Source organism: Lonchura striata, chromosome 2 (genome assembly GCF_046129695.1).
Source record: "Lonchura striata isolate bLonStr1 chromosome 2, bLonStr1.mat, whole genome shotgun sequence".
NCBI classification, from domain to species: Eukaryota; Metazoa; Chordata; class Aves; order Passeriformes; family Estrildidae; genus Lonchura; species Lonchura striata.
The window spans coordinates 10665120-10682290 of record NC_134604.1 but is presented as its reverse complement, the minus strand read 5'-3'; the positions used below and the strand labels follow the sequence as shown (position 1 = coordinate 10682290).

Sequence of the window (17171 nt, the reverse complement as noted above, 5' to 3'; positions counted from 1 at the left end):
CCCGGGGCGGCGGCAGACCTGCCGCGGCGGCAGCGCGGGCGGGAGGCGGCGGCCGGGAGGGGGAAGGGGAAACCCGCGGCGGAGGCGAGCGGCTCGACGTGACAGCAGAAAGTTCAGGCGCGGCGGGCTCGGCCCCGCCTGACTCGTGCACCCCTGCCCCGGCGGCGGGGCAAGGCGAGGGAGCCGCTCCTCCTCCTCCTCCTGCCTCTCCTCCTCCCGCAGCCGCCGCACCGAGGGCGGGCGGCTCGGGGGCGTTGGCCCGAGGAAGTTTTTCTCGCCCTCTCTCTCTCTCTGCCTTTTCTTTCTTCTTTCCTTCCATCGCCCCTCTCGTGCCCTCCTCCGGCGCTGGGGCGGGGGCGAGCGTGGGATCCCCGCGTGCAGGGGCGGGGGCGGCGGCGATGCTGGGCTGGGCTCGGGGCAGCCGCCGGGGCTCCCCTGCCCGCCGCCCCGCCTGACCGCGGCCGGGCTCCGCCGCGGCCCCCGACGCGCCCGCCTCCTTCCCCCGCCATGGGAGCGGGCGCTGCCGCCGCTCCGCCGCCGCGCTCTGCCCGCCGCTCGCCGGGCGCGCAGTGACTCGGGGGGGACGCTTCGCGGAGCTCCCTGCCCGCCCCTCGCCGTCGCGGAGGGCGGCGTGGCCGGTCCGTGCCCGTCCCGCCTGCGCTCCGTTACCGGCTCGTCCCGGGCGCCCAGAGCGGAGTCGGTGGCCGGGGCAGCAACTTGCGCTCGGGAGGCGGCAGACCTCCGCTGCGGGAACTCGAGGATCTTTTGTTTTCTCCTATCGCTTTGGATAGTCCTGGGAAGTGTCAAGGCGCCGCTGAGGAAAGCCCGGGCCAGGAGAGGGGAGGCCGGCCGGAGTTGGCGAGCGGCTGGAGCCCCGCGGACCTGACAGCGCCGTGCCCGGAGGGGGCTCGCCCCGGGAGTCCGCTGGATTAGAGAACATCGCCTGCCTTAAGCTTCTGTGGAATTACAACTGGGGGCTCTTCCTTTCTGCCCCCGCTCTTCTGGCATGAGACTGCTTGCAGGCGCCACCCGAGGACAATGATCGCGGAGTTTGCTCACTTTTACCTCTTCGGATTCATATGTGTCACCTCAGGTAACCACCTCACGCAGGCGGGTCGGATACGCGGCCGCGGCGGTGGCAGCGCTCGGGCAGCCGCTCTCCTCCTTCCCTCCCCTCGCTCCCCCACTTCGGCCCCTCCGCGCCTCCCGGCCCCCTCCTTTACTCGGAAACCGAGCTCGGCTTCCACCCTGCGGGCGCCCGGCCCGCGTTTGCCCCGGGAGCTGCCGGGGCGGGGAGCGGGGGGATGCGCGGCGCCGGGTCCTGCCCTGGTCCCAGGGCTCCCACCGCCTGCGGCTCCCCGCTGCCCGGGGCGCGGAGCGGGGGGATGCGCGGCGCCGGGTCCTGCCCTGGTCCCAGGGCTCCCACCGCCTGCGGCTCCCCGCTGCCCGGGGCGGGGAGCGGGGGGATGCGCGGCGCCGGGTCCTGCCCTGGTCCCAGGGCTCCCACCGCCTGCGGCTCCCGGGGTCGATTATGTCCCCGCGGCTGGTGTTGATTGCGGCGGGCCGGGACCCCGCGGTCCCGCGGAGCTGGCTGCGCCGCTCGGCGCGGCTGCCCGCCGGTACCCCGCACCCGCGGCCGGGCGGTCCCTGCGCATCCCCCCGTCCCAGCCCCGGGCCCGGCTAAGCCCGCACACCGCCACCGGGGGGACCACGGCGGTGAGGGAGGGAAGGGAGGGCTTGAGGGGATGGGTTCTGCTTCACCTTGGCGAATGAAGTTGACGCACGTGTGTGAAGTGAAGCGCCGGCGTGCTCAGTGAGAATGGGAGAGGTGGCCGAGGAGATAGGGGGGATTAATGCTCATTAGGCACACTTTTACGTGGGGCTTACAGTGTTGGGGCATGTTATCGTGCCTGATGGGTTACAGATAGGGCGGCACTGAAGGGCACTGTGGAGCGCGGCTTTGGCTCCGTGCGCCCCGCGGAGAGCGGCGCGGGGCTCGGAGCGGCTGCGGCTCGGCCGGGCGCGCCCTGGGGCTTGGGGGGATTTCGGGTTTGCCTCTGCACAAGGACCCCGCCTCCCTCAGGAGGACAGGTTTTGTCTCCCTGCAGTATTACTTCTCAGGAACGCCTTTTGTCACACGCTAAGTGAACGCAGTCAATTCTTGGGCCATAGTGAAGGTTGGTTTGGGCGCAAACTTCGCTGCCTTCACTGATTCTTATAAATTTGTAGAGGACCCCTTTGAGTCATTAAAGCATGACACATTTTGTCAGTGAATGGATGAATGAAGTTTTTGAAAGGCTTAAGTTCACTGCCTGAAGCTTCAAGTCTTAATTATGTCACTAAGTGTAGTAACTTATATCTGTTTCTAGATTATATCATAAGTTTAATTACTAAATTTTTGCTCTTAGGTATTGGTTTGCTCCTTGTGGCTTTGGACATTGCAAACCTTGCATCCTGAGTAGGGTTGCCTCTTGCCCTGTTCACTTTTGACTGTGTCTGTCATGCCATCTTTAGTTTGATTTTTCTCTGTATTGCCTCCTTCACGTGATGGAAGAAACAAATGGAATGGGCCTTTCCACCCATTTGCTCTTTCTGAAACTTTCATGCCAATCATCACCACCTATGAAGAGAAGGTGACTTCATAGATAGTGTACTCTGAAACTTGATAATGTATTGGGATGTTTTAAACTCCCAAGGTAAGAAACAATTGTATTTAATTTATCTTTTAATCCTCTCATCTGTTAATCATATCCATGCTCAATAAAGTTGAATGCAAGGTTTGTTTTCTTTCCCCCCACCCTCCTCTGGATGAGGATGCTCTCTCTAATAATGTTGATTCCATCTGAGTTGGATAGGGAAAAAAAAAAAAGGAAAAAGCCATGGTATTTTATGAAGGCTTTTAGTTTTGTCATGTAAGCAAACTCAGTAACAATGATAAAAGACAAGCGACAGATAATAACGCTATTTCAGCTCCTTCACCAGGAGGAATTTATTTTTCCCCTTAACTAGAGTGTGGTCAAATACTTAGTTTTGTGTCTGCAACAATGGAGATGCCAGAAACCTTTGGCAGGATGAAGTTTGAGGGCAGATGGCTGCAGTGCAGGAGGAAGGACAGGAGTCATCTACATCAGTTTCCACACTGAAATCCTTTGAGTTCTGCTGACAGCTGATCTTGCAAGTTGATTGATCCTTTCCTCCCTCTTCCACTGAAGGTTCTCACTTCCCTCATTTCCACCCACTACTGAATCAATGGTTTGTGTTGGCCACACTCTAAATGGGATGTTAGAAACTTCTGCTGAGAGGTGGGAAATGACTGGGGGATGGGAGAGAGAAAAAAATATCAATAATAAAAAAGTGGGTTAATGTTTGTTAAAACAGTAATTGGTAAACCACTTAAAATTTAAAACCCCTAATTTTTACCTTGGTGTTGTCTCTGTGGGATCCTATGAAGTACCTTCTTTCATGTAAGCCTGTGGTTAATAAATGTTGAATACATTTAAATTTGAATACTGTTGAAAATTGGAATGTAGCAGCTTTCCTCCCTTATTCTCCCAGTCTAATTTCAATGCTTTTTTGAATACAGAATAAGAATTGCTTTAAGGAATACTTCTCTGGTATCCTTGTTTTCTTGAGTATTGACCTGCTTTCTGCCCTTTTTCCTTCGTTCTGAGGCAGACTTTGCTTCAGACTTCCTGGATTTTTTTCATCTCTCCACTCCCCAGGAAGCAGCAGCATCAAATGAGTATGTTTGGGAAAGAAAAGATTTCACTTATCTGAAGGGCAACATGCAGAACATTTTTGCTGGGAAGGAGTGTCAAGGTTCTGGTTTTCCACATGGTTGTTCACTGCTCGAGCCATTCTCAAGGCTAAATATGTCCCTGTGTGATTTTTCTGTTTCCCTCTGTGGAAATCTTCATATTTTGATGAGTTATTTCATGGCATTGCTGATTCCCATCTGCTCAACACCCACCCTTTCCCCCTCTCCTGTCCATGTTATCCCTTACTAATTACTGCTCTTGAAATGGGATTGGTGCCTTTGCTCCAGAGGTTTTTCCATGCTGACACAGCGAGGCAGGCGTGTTTTTCAGTGATAGCTCTAGCCAGTGGAGGGCAAAATTGTCTCTTGTATTCCTCCTTCATGGGAGAGTTACCTTCTGATGGTTAATAGTTTAAGGGTGCCCATGGAGGGTCCCCAGAGTCCTTTCCAGCTGGCTAAGCTACCTATTGGAGTAAATAAATCGGTCACTTCCTTGATACATTTTGTTTGTTTGTCTCAGAAGTTTGTACTTAAAAGCTCTCTCATGAAGTGCTAGAGCATTTCTGGAAAGAGTTCTACTCCTTTTATGTCTTCTCTGTTTAATAGTAATAAATTAGGAGAGATTTTCTTAAAAAAATAGATAGTAATTCAAAGGATTATGAAAGTATTAAGTGCCTAATCTGTAAAAGCAAATAAGTCACCCAAGAAAACTTTAAAAATGTGCTTTTTTTCCACTTATCCCTAATGCATTGTGTGCTGTTCCAAGTAATTTTATTAGAAAAATATATAAGAAAGATTGAGCTAGCAATCTTTCTTAGAAGAAGCTGTCCCACTTGTGTTGGAAGACTTCAAGCTAGCAAAGAAGTAACCACATGCTGCAAAACTGCTAAGTCCTTGCTTGTGATTAAATAGTCTCCAAGTATCCAGGTATTTGATACACAGCCACTAATGAGTACTGATAGTATCTGTGGACAGCAGAATTCTTTTTTTTTTTTTTTGAATTTGCACAAGTGTGAATTTTGTTATCTTTCAGCTACAAAGAGGCACTATTTTTTTTCCTATTGCCTGTGAATTAACTTAGTTTAAACCAGAGGAACACTCAAGCTGATTTTTGCTCACTGCAGTCAGTGTTGGTTGTCAGAAGTTTTTTTGTTGAAGTTGCAGAGTAACTTCATTATCAGGGATCGTCTGTAATGTTCAGGATATTGAATTTTGGTGGAATCATGTGTCATGTCCATAAGATTTTATTGGAAAACGTGAATTTATGTGAAGAATACTCCTGAGTGTGCATGATAAAGGGTTTGATTGACTTTACAAGAATAGAAGGGCCATTAAAAATATTATCAGAAACTAGTGACGCTTAGGTAGCAGTGTTATCATGTTAATACTAAATATTAAATACCTTTGCCAAACAATGCTTGAACATAAAATGCTTTGGAAATGATGGTCAAAGACCAAATTAGTTTTCGTTGAAGGTGGAAAAAGAAAATATTAAGAAGTTCAAGAGAGAAAAATCTATGTTTATTCTTAAAGTTATCTGGGAACCTGTTCCCTCACTTTCAAGTAGCATTGGTTTTGGTTGGCACATAATTTTCCTAAATAACTGGAAGAGTTTTATTTCACAATCCTAAGTGACTGCAATATTATGTCTCATTATGGGTTAGCTTTCCCTAATGAATATAATAACAATTTGCTGGGTCTAGCAAGTCTGGTAACTTGCTGCAGTTCTCAGTGTAGTATTTCTGTTGCTGTTAAATGTCCTGTGTGGATAACGGTCACTCGGCTTGGATTCTTCTTCAAAAATCTGCCTTTCATAGTGAAGATGCCCATTGTCAATGTTTAAGTTACTGTTGTGAATTTGTTACAGGTTTTCTGTATTTGAATAGTTTGGAATGAGTCATTTGGTTGTTGATAGTTGTTAATGTTTTGAGGTTCTTTTGTGGCCTTGCTCTTTCCAAGCAAACAAAATGGCACTTAAGAATTTCATACGCTGAGATCCTGTCACATTTTATTTGTGTGCTCTGTTATATAATCTCATTTGGTGGTGATAACCTTCCTTAGCTTTTCACCTGAGTGCCTCTTTATAAAATTGTAAGGTAAATAGTGAGGTAACTGAAGTAGCAACCAAGGTGTATTTTAAGTCCAATAAATTGTGTAAACAGAGGAAATAAGAGTACTTTTCTGTTAGTGACGAGCAGCTTGACCAAAAGGTGAGAGCAGAGCAACAAAAAAAATTCTTAAGTGTCTTGAAAGCTAGAGATGCTTTTAAGGGGACATAACTTGCTAGTTTATATCTTCTTTAAGAGAAAGAAGATGTACATTTATTTTATACACATACATGTATATTTCAGTCATACACTGATATCTCTTGGCTTACTGTGTCAGCCTTAGCATCAGCACTAAATGGTTCTGGGTAGAAGGACATTTTATGTGAAGAAATAAAATGTTTTATGAGCACAACTATTTTGTACTCCTGACATAGATGCAGCCAGCTGTGTTGGACTCTCACAGCTGAGACTTGGTACTAAGGAAAATCTCAGCAGGGAAACAAGTGAAACACCTGGGAAGCTAATAATGACTTGAGTTTTCAGTCAGGTGTGCAGAGTGACGTTATTCTCTTGTTGGTCTTGAGTTCTGGTTTTTAAAGAGCTAAGTCTTTTGGCATCCCAATTATTAATGTAAGCCAGTACTGTGAATTACCTTACCCTGAAGGTGATGGTAAAGATTTATTGAAATAAGAATTTCAATATGTGAATTTAATTCTGGATGTCAGAATATCTTTGTTCACTGTTATTTAGGAAAAATATGGTGCATTTACCCAGATTTATCCGCAAAAATGATGAAATATGGTTCTGGAATATCATAAGGGTAGGCCTTTCAGACCAGGAATGCATATGATATAATTGGTGTTAAAACAACAGCACACAGAGAGAGATGTTTGTTTATGTGGGATTGTCCATTTCAGGCGTAAGCAGTAGGGGAAATGTCCTACTCCAAAACAAAACAATGAATAGGGACTTAGGGAAAATATGTCGTATTTTTTTTTCCTGTCTTTTGACAGGAAGTGAGGAAACTTATATTTATGAGAAAGTGAAGGAATATATGATCAACCAGTGAAGTTAAATACTGTCAAATACTGAGAACTATTCTCAGACTTGTAGGTATTTTCCATGCCTCTCTTTTTCTGAAGCTTAGGAAAATTTCTGACTAAGACTCATGTGTGTCTGTGTATGACTGATTAAAACAAAATTGATAAATTGACAGTAATGAGATTTGTGAGTGGCGTCAGGCCAGTCTTTTTAATTAGAGCCTGCTTGCCATCTGAGCAACTGCAGCCAGGGGGAAGGTGCAGAGTGAAGCAGCCAAGTCATTTCACCTTTGCTGAGGACAGAATGGTTTATGGAAGGGTATAACCTTAAGGTGGCTTTACCAAAAGGAGGTAAACCATGCTGAGAAGGGGAATAGAAAACCTTTTGCCTTGTGTTTTGGTGGGAAGTAATGCTAACTGTGTTTTCTGGAAGCATAAACTTGGAAAATTAGAAAGGAGGATCTACTGTTAATAGGCAGAAAATGTGGTTGTGGACTTAAAGATCCATTTGTTTTGTGAGTTCATAAAGCAATTTTGTGTCTTGGTGGAAGCTGTATTTCAGGTCCTCAGGTTCACTCATAGTTCCTTTCAGCACCACTACCCAAAGACTTACACAGAACTTGAGCACTTTTCCATCAAGGTTTTAGTGAATAGATGTGCTGTTGGATGGAGCAGTGGAGGTCCTCATGGTGCAACTTGGGCATGCACTTTGCCTTCAGATGTAGAAGTTCAGTATCTCGATTTTGGTAAAAGCAGTAGCAAATTGTCATCTCCCACCTGATTTTTAACACGTTTTATCTTAAGGGATTTTTAAAAATATGTATATAAACTATATGGCTAGTGCATAAAACCATTTTTTTAATAAAGACATCTTAGGTATTTATCTTCTCATTCAGAAGGCTGACATATATAGACTGCTTGTATTAGCATCTGTACTTTCACATAATAGTAAATGTGTTGCTGAAGATTTCTTCCTTAGCATTCAAATAAGTTCCATTTAAAATTACTGGATTTTGTATCTAAACAACAGGAGAGAACCTCTGTGGGTTTGCTCACTGGTGGTAGAGGTAAATTCCACAAGGTAATCCCTATTTAAGCCTTGTTTTCTGCCACCAGACTCTGCTCCTCTGGAGAGGCATGGAGCTTTTTGTACTATGTTAAATGTTTCTATTTATTTACATGTAAGTAAATAACTGTAAATAATTACAACATTTAATTCTAGTACAACTTACTATAAATTCAGCTTAGACCAAAATGGGTAGTTGAATATATTATTATTGAAGTGGTATGAATATTCTTAATCAGAAAACAAGCATATTTTCTGGACTGCTGCAGTCTTGAAATATGTAATCTTTCTTTGAAGAAATTAATAGTCAGATATGCAAAATTATTCAAGCTGCCCTTTTCTGTTGGGAAGTATTTGCTCAATACGGTATTGCATTATGTTAAGTCTAATACTAATATTATGAATGATTAAAATAATATGAACACCCCTGACTGTAGATAAAAGGGTCTGTAAATGTGACAAGCCTGTGCTGAGCTCTGGATTTAAAATCTTAAACTTGATATTTTATTTTCTTCATCTTGCATAGTGAATTAACAGTGGAATAAGCTCAGTTCTGGAACAGCCTATGTCTTCAGACATGCAGTGCAGGGTAGGGTAAGGATCAGGGTCTAACCTGTGCAGGCTGGAGTTATCCACGACAGCCATCTGAGAGAACTGTATAGGCTGTGTGCTCTTCATGTTCTTCAATATTGTGCTCTCTGTCTTCTGCTCCCTTGACTGTCTTGTACATCAATCAGAATTTCTTTAGTGCTGTTAAACTGTTTCATGCTAGCATTGCATTAAAACTTGCTTGGCTGGCATCTTTGTGCCTTCTGAAATTTGCATGTCCTCAGGCAAGGTATTTATTTTAGATCGTTGGTTAGTTATATTGGCTCTTATCAAATTGCTTAAATGCCTTCATGTTGAAGATTAGACACATAGAGCAGTTAATGGTTATAAATTCAAGTATAGAAGACTTGTTTTATTATTCGCTTCTATAGTAGCATAATAGACATTTACAGTTTTTATCTTAGAAATTAGGTTTTAATATATGGTCAAGGATTTAGTGTGGGCCTAAAGATGTGCATTGGCTCCACTTAATTCTGGAAGCGGGTGAAGGGAGGAAGAAATGGTATTTGATGGTGACCAGATGGACATGCTTGAAAGAGTGGCTGGATTTTTTAGTAGGCACTGGACCTCAGATTTTTGGAATCCAGGGCCTTGTGATATGTTTGAAGTTGGGAACCTACAATCTAAATTTGTAGCCACTTAAAATCAGTAGTGCCTGTTGAAAGTCTTGATTCTAGTGTTTAAATTAAATTGCCTAAAGTGTTTGACTTTATCTTCAGTTGCAAATGTTTATGGATCACTGTGGGTTCTTAGCTGGTCTGAAAATTGAGATTGTAGTGAACACCGACTTAAGAGCCAATTAACTGAAAAAAGCTGTATAACTGTAAATTTGCATGGGCCTCACTAGCTATGTGAAGGGTGAGAAGCCAGTTGAAAATGTATTTGAGTATGTATTCTTTTAGGAGCTTCTCAGCTTGCCACTTCTGTAGTGCACTTTACTAACAATGGTCAAAAGCAGACTTTTCAACCCAGACATCTCCTGTTGGCCAAATAGTCCCAAGCATGTAAGCCCAAGATGAGGATAGCAGCCCCCAGATCCACAGGTGGGTCTGTATTTGTGTGGAAAGTGTAACACAAGGTCCTAAAATACCATTTTTGGATCAAGTGCTCAGCAATGTCACCAAGCTTTTTCTTTTATCAAAACCTCTTGGCACCTGTTATAAAACTTGGCACCTGATGTGCTTTGTGCTAGGAGATCTCTTGGATGCCAGGCAGGTTCAGAACTGGGATTTGCAAATTCTGAATGCTTCTCCCTTCACCTCCCACTCACAAAACAATTCTGTCAGTTCAGCTTTCTGGTTTTGGAATATATCTTCTGAGGCCCTAGGTACTGCAGCTGACAGATACTTCATAATCAAAGTGTTTAATGGTAGGAGGTGATAAAGGGAAAAAAAAAAAAAAAAACAGTAGTTTTTTGTAGTGAGGAAACAAGATAAATAGGGATAGTAACAAACTCTTCTACTTTTTGCTTCCCAAAGCAGGAGTTAGCCCAGGAGAGGTTGGAGTTTGGTGCTGTAGCAGCAGGATGGAGGAGAGAGGATGTTTGTAATGAGCAGCTTGAGCACAAAGGTCTGATGTGACTGTGGAATGAAACTTGCACTGTGCTAGTCGTAAAAAGGATTGGCAGGAGGCCTCATGCATGGAGTAAAATCCTGTCTTCACTGTGGAAAATTATGGTTTCAACTGTGAAAGGAGGTGAAGCTTGGAAGGAATTAGCATATCTCTAGCACTGAGTGGCATCTGGAACTGAATGGCTGGATTAAATCATTCAGTGGTGATTAATGAGGCTCATTGCTCAGGTTATACTGCCTTTAAAAATTAAAAGGAAAAATTTAAAAGTAGATGCAAAGCAGAAAGAAGGCACCATTGCTTTATTTACCTCTTTAATACAGAGGGCAGAATGAAGTCTCCCCTACCTTTTGATACAACGAGATATCTATTAAGTGCTCTTGTTAAGCTTAGAAACTAAGAGATGAACTTCTGAGTAATTGTTTTGAGGAGGATTTTGTGACTTTTCAAATGTGTATGTAGCAATGCAGACCTTGAAATGGGAAGGTGTATGCAGGATTAGATTTTGCTGCTGATAAGTACTTTGCTTTTTTAGAAAACTTCAGAAAATAGTGATTTCTGTTTTCTCTCCCACTCATTAATGTTAATCTGTGTTACCTGTAGGGAAAGCAAATATTGAAACACACAAGTGTTTCAATAAGTGAAACAAGCTTAGAGACGTAGCATGCACTTTAACTTTCCTTGAGCATGGTTCTGGCAGCTGCTGAGCTGAATGGTGATGTAGCTTGGTGTCATATCAGGAATAAATGTTCAAAATGTTCAAAGGCTCCTACTCTGTAGGAGGATTACAGTACTGATATGAACACACTTCTGTTTACTTTCAAGTTTTTAGTGGAGCAAGTACAGAAACCAGTGAAGTGTGTGTTCGAGTGTTAGATTTTTTTTTCTTCAGAATTGTGAAAACCCCAAACCCAAATAGTGAGTGAACAGCAAGTTCATATATGTAGAAAATAAAAGGGAGCTACAGTACGCTATTATCCCTCTGGAGCTAAAATTGGATTCCACTTTAATTTTTACCCACTAGGGGATAAAGTTCCCTCAAGTGCACTGCTGAAAAACCTCTGCTCACAGCAGTTTTGGATTCTGGATTGCTGGATTTTTACTTCTTTAGTGCCTATCTTTTATTTCGGGAGAGGTTCCCATGACCATAATGTGGAAGGAAATTTTTTAATCCTCATCCACCTTCCAGTGCTTCATATTAGATGGGGATTTTTTTTGCTTTCCCCCTGCATTTGCTAGGACAGCCAAGGTAGGGTAGTTGACCTGGTGCTTTAATGTTGTGACTGGGAGGAGTGAATGCTATTTTCACAGTCAACTTTTGTGGTGGTTTTCTTTGTTTGTTTGGGGTTTTTGTTTGTTTTGTTTGTTTGGATTTTTGTTGGTTTTCTTGGGGTTGGTTTGTTTGTTTCTAATTCTCTTACTAGAAGGTTTATTGGCAAAGTATGAGTGCTTAATTTTTGAATAATAGCTAGGATTTTTTTGCAGGGAAATGACTATTTAGATGTCTGTGATTGGACTAAAATCTGCATTGAAATTATTGTGTCTTCAGAATTGATAATTACATCTTTGACAGAAATTTACATTTTATTTACATCAGTTCCCAGAAAGACACTTAGAGTTTGATTTTCTGTTACCTTATTACAGTAGTGAAGGCAGCCACCTCTCAGCTAGAAATTCACAGTGACCTACAGTCTAGTTATAATTAGAATTAAACAGAGTTAGTCATTTCACTTGGTCATTTCATCACAATTCCTGTAGGTATGCAGCTGATCATTTTGAATCTCATAAAATTAAATTTTATTTTACTCACCTTACTAAGGTCAAGTAAAAAGCCACATCAAGTTAATGAGTCCCTTTCTTTGCAATGAACTGAACGTGGCATTTGTTTTCATTCTGGCAGTCATGAAATCACAGGGTGTTGGCGACAAGTCCATTATTGGCTCTGGGTTGCTGAGGGCTTTTACTCCACCCAGTGCATTATGTGTGCAGACTTTATCGTACTCGTTAAAACTTGTTTCAAATTGAGGATCCCTTGGTGTTTTTTTTTTTTTTTTTTTTTTAAGCAGTAATAAAAGGAAAATAAAAGTAGCTCCCTCTTCTTTATTAGCATAAATTAAAGAGTAGCAGGAACTCATTCCTTTTGTGACCTGAGGAGATGAAACAAAATTTGGATGAGTTCTCACCCCCTTAAAGTCAAATAGGTTTAACAGTTGATGCCAGTTTTTATCTTGCTTTGCAGAAGCTCAAGTTGTGTCACTTACACTAACTACATGATGTTACATAGAAACCTTAGTAGTAGAAAAAAGGAGATGATTGCTAATTGTTCTTCTCAACTTAAAAAATGAGAAACATTAACGGCTTATAAAATTTTGTGATTTAGGTTCCCTTTTTTTTATTGATTGTAAGATTGAATTTCTTGTGTGTTATTGGTGTCTTTTACGTGGTAGCCAATCTTTCTCCTGCTTCCAGAACAGCCAAACTGGTTTTGTTTTAGCCTCTCATTTTTGTCTTGATTTTTTTTTTTTAATTGTATTTTTGTGTCTTATAGCTTTTTCTTAGCATTTTTGGTTTGGAATTTTTCTGTGCTGTACAATATACTTCTTTTTTGTTGTTGTTGCATTTAGGGAAGTATAATACATAAATCCAAGAGTTGGTTTTTAGTAGTTGTGATGTTTTAGCTAGCAAAAATGCTCAACTGTCAGTTTTGAAAATGAATACAATCTGTTTCCTTATAGACAATATTTGAAGGGAGCCATAATATATTCTTAATTTAAAATAACAGTAAGCTCATCAGTTTTTAAAATGTGTTATTTTCAAATCTCAACTGCATTTTTTTCTTTTTTTTCAATGTTCTTATGAAGTTTTAATACACAAAAAATAAAACCAGACATTTCTCTGTGACTTTTCCTTTTTCCTAGAAGTACCAGGTGTTTGATCAATAGTATGTGCTGGGAAGCAAGAATTTCATCTGAGGAGACTTGAAATGCTCTTATTTACAACTTCCATGAGCTAGAAGTTGTATGTTTCTTTTTGTTTTGCTTTTCAAGTGGTCACTGCTGGGTAGGGTTTTGTTATTTTGCTACTGATTTAAGACAAAGATATGTACATAGCTTTCTTCAGGCTTTTAAGGGCTCAAGTTTAAATGGTAGATCATTATTCTACGAATCAAAAGTGAAGGGTGATTAACTCTGTCTGGGTGCATGCAGTGTAATTTTAGAGGCTACAAATGTTGTTACAAATCAGGTTGAGGTTTAAAGGTGAAAGTTTGGCTGAATGAGTTTTACAGCTTTAAGTTAATGTATGCAAACAAAGAAACTCTTGTTTTCTACCCATTTGTGTCTAATGAGCAAGTAGCTGGTGGTACAGAAAAGAAAATGGGGTTATTGTGCAGTTTGCCATAAAGTTAAAAGTACGTACTTTTTACTTCAATTTAGAAGTTCCATTAAATAGACTGAATCTAATAACTTTTTTGGGGGGCTCTTCATCATCTAAATGTAAAGTGAAAGGAAAATGGCTTTAAACTAAGTGATAATGATAAACTAAATGATAATGGCTTTAAACTATTACAGCTTAACTTTTTAGCATTAATGTATTTTTGTAGATTTCCTCATAATGTCATTAAATAATTAGAAGAACCTGTTGGAGTAAGACATAAAAGCTCATACTGTGTTTTAGCTTTACTTCTAAATAGTTCTAAAGTAGTATTGATAACTTGGATTTTCACTCAATTCTGACTTGGCTGTATTTCTGAAACTATAAGTTCAACAGCATGTGGGAAAAGAATGTAATGAACGACCATTTTTTAAATGACAGTGAAGTTATATACAAAGCCAGGATTTTTTTTTTAAAGGTGTGGGCCTGATTTATGATGTTAAAATTGTAAATAATGACACAGGTCTGTCTGTGTCCTCTGTCCTTGTATCTCCCTCCCTCACCCTTAAAGATTTCTTAAATAGCCTAGCAATTGGGAAGCTCTTTGGAATCTCTGTGATGGATTCGATATACATTGATAAAAGTTAAATAGTGTGGATTTTTATAGGACTACATAGTAGCATAAGAAGCTGTTCAGCTGCATCTGTAGTGATCTAATCTGATAGCCATTCTGAGTGCAAAAGCCAGGGTGTATAAATGGAATGAAACAAAAGGGAAGTGATTAGTGGGAATGAAAATAAACATCTTTTAGTCTCGGTAAATGATACCTTTAAAGCACAGCAGCCTTGTCGAATATAATTAAAGTTGTAGGAACTGGGGTAAGGTGAGTGGGCTCTATTCTCTGAGGTCATGCTGGAAATACAGAGGTCAGGGTTTTGCACTTAGTCTTATGTAAACAATGTCATGCCTTGGTAAGTATAAGAATTGATTTAACTAGGTTAAGATAATTTAAAAAAAACCCAAACAAAGCAACAAAAACCCTCAAAAAATTAAAAAAAAAAAAAAAAAACCAACCAAAAAAACCTTAGGAGAAAACAAATCCAGCACAAACGTGTATTCATTTGATATCAAAATTTGAGTGCAGTCTCTATATCTTCTTCTAATCATTTCACGGGAGAAGGTAAAAAGTATGAGGGATGGGGTTCTGTTGGGGATGCTTGTTGCTGGTGAGTAATTCTGTGGTGTTTGGCTTTGTGCTGCACATCTCTCTAGCTTTCCCTGAGCCTATTCCTTAAAATCTGCAGGTAGGCAGTTGTTTGGTTTTGCCTGTGTTTCAAATTGAGACTTCTTCACAGAATTATGTATTTCTAGTTGCATCCATTGAATACTGTTTTCTTTTGCTGGGTAGTTCAAGTGTTTATGTTGTTTGCACTCATGACTCCACAAACCCTAGAATAGTTTGAATTGGAAGTGATCTCCTGAAGGTCACTTGTCCAACTCTCCTGCAGTGAGCAGGGACATCTTCAGCTTAATCAGAGCTCTAACCTGACCTCAAATGTTGCTGTATATCTCCACAACTATAATAAACCTTTATTTAGTTTCAGTGGTTGTGGGATTTGACTTTTTTCTTCATTAGTGGTTTGGATTATGTATTCAGGCTTACATTTATGCATGGTAGGGAAGAAATTCTAGGGTGTAGGGGTATCCTGACAGTTCTCCCTTCTGAATGACAGGAATTTAGTTTCTTTTCCCCCTGCCTCATCTCTGACTCCTTGTCATTATGGTACATGACCAGTCAGAGCAAACCAGCAGCTCCAGACAGAACACGTCTCTGACTGGTTAAAGAAGGAGGGCTGGAAAAACCCATAAGACTTAAATTGGAAATGGAGTTCTGGAACTTAGTCTGGCAAGCACAGGCACCACTCCCTCCCAGCAGTTTCCAGGGCAGTTGCTCAGGCTTTCAGAGGCTTTGTGCAGCCATCCCCCAGCTGCGAGCTGGCTGGGGCTGCCCCGTCCAAAATGTCTGGTTGTATGAGCTGCCACTACAGAGGGCTCTTGCAGAAGAGGAAGATGGGTGTTCCATATAGTGATTAAGTATGAGGAAGAACCACCGTGCAGTTCTTGGCTCCAACTGGCTCTAGGCAGCTCTTCCTTGGTGTGAAATGCTGCTGTAATGTAGGTCAGCTTTAACTGCTGTCAGTGAGTGTAGTCCTAGTGAAGTCAATGAGCCACTGTTAATTTACTGCACTTGAGAATCTGCCCGAGTGGATGAGCAACTAGAGAACTCAAAGGGAGGTGCTCATCCAGCAAGAGAACTTCAAAACCAGCGAGGTGTTTTGTATTTGTTTTCTTCTCCCTCTCTTCTGAGGAAGAAGTTAACATTCCTACATCCCAATGGTGTTTAGTGAAAGTAGATTTTTATTCACCAAGAGAGAGCTTGTAAACTGTTGCTGTTTTGGAAATAAAGGGATAATAGCTGTTCCAGCTCCTCACTCCAGATCCTCTCTTTGCTAATAAAATGAGTAGGTATCACTTCACAGCACAAGACAGTCAGCATTCAGCATGACTGACATAATTAGCAGCTTCTAGCTGGAGGAGGTTGAAGATTGCTTTTGGTAGAAACTGCTAAGGCTTGGCCTTGCTGTGCTCACAGAACAGAGGCATCATGGATCCCCAGGGATTTTAGTATGTCTAGTGAAAATTCCATAAACACTGTATTTTACCCCAAAAGCTTACTTGGCTGTGTTGTAGTTGGTGTTTACCTGATGCTGTGAAATAGTAAAAGAAACAGGATGTAGGCTGCTTACACCTTTGATGAGGCTCAGGAGGCTGTGTGCTCTGTGCATTCAGAGCTACTTCATCAAAGGCAGGCTTGGGTCAGCCTGGTCCTTATAGATGCAAATGTATGTCACAGGAAATTGCAAGACTGGTAGCACTCACGGTTTTCTATTGTTCAAAAAATATGACCGTACGGATCAAATGAAAACTGTGGCCGTTTTGGCAAGCTAGATGACAAATCTGGTGACTGCAAAAGCCATGTCAGAGCAACTGAGCCATTAAAGTTTCCTAATCTAATGTAATCAAGTAATGCTGTTTGTAAATTTTTGAGAGGGATCAGATGCTTTTAGTGACTAGACTCTGCACTCCTTAATGTACAAATAAAAAGAAAAAAAGCTTAATTCCATAATGCACTGCATACACACCTATTGGAGGAGTGTGCATTAAATGAGGAAAGAAGATGCCAGCTGACTCTGTTTTATTGTTGTCCTTAACAATTCAGTTCTAGCTAGGACTCTAAAACTAAACTCTTCCAGCTGATAAAATTATTTGGTTACCTGGTTTTAATGTTTTTCTAACTATCTGCAAGCCTGGAAAATTTTATTTTATTCAGTTTGAATTGCAGCTTTTCACTGCTTAGTGCTTTGGTTCCTCCTGTAAGCAGATACATTGAAGTTTCTTATATGAGGTGCTTTGCATAGCAATTGCTCTGTGTTTACACTAGGTGCAACTATGCAAAATGTTTACTCTTTAATATGTATTTCCTATTTTTGTGATCAAATAGCTTCAGGAATACGGCTGCATTTTACCTCTTAAACATTCATACACACATGATCAGGAGCTTTGCTACTTTCCCTGTCCACAGGCACTTCAAATTAAGTGTTTAGCCTTGATATTTTTTTTTTTATAATTCAAAACAGTATCAAGCTTAC

At 41.7% G+C, this 17171-nt stretch overlaps 1 protein-coding gene across 6 annotated transcripts in view; it reads left to right on the top strand.

Moving 5' to 3' along the window:
• The window catches only part of ROBO1 (roundabout guidance receptor 1), a 684057-nt gene that overhangs the window by 389735 nt on the left and 277151 nt on the right, over positions 1–17171 (top strand). The window contains exon 1 of one of the 6 annotated variants that reach the window (XM_077790954.1): positions 636–1093. The exons of the other annotated variants lie outside the window; for them this stretch is intronic. Coding sequence (XP_077647080.1) covers positions 1039–1093 — 55 coding nt within the window. The 5' untranslated portion in view covers positions 636–1038. Of the gene's footprint in view, positions 1–635; positions 1094–17171 lie in introns of those variants that run through there. 6 annotated transcript variants of the gene reach the window in all.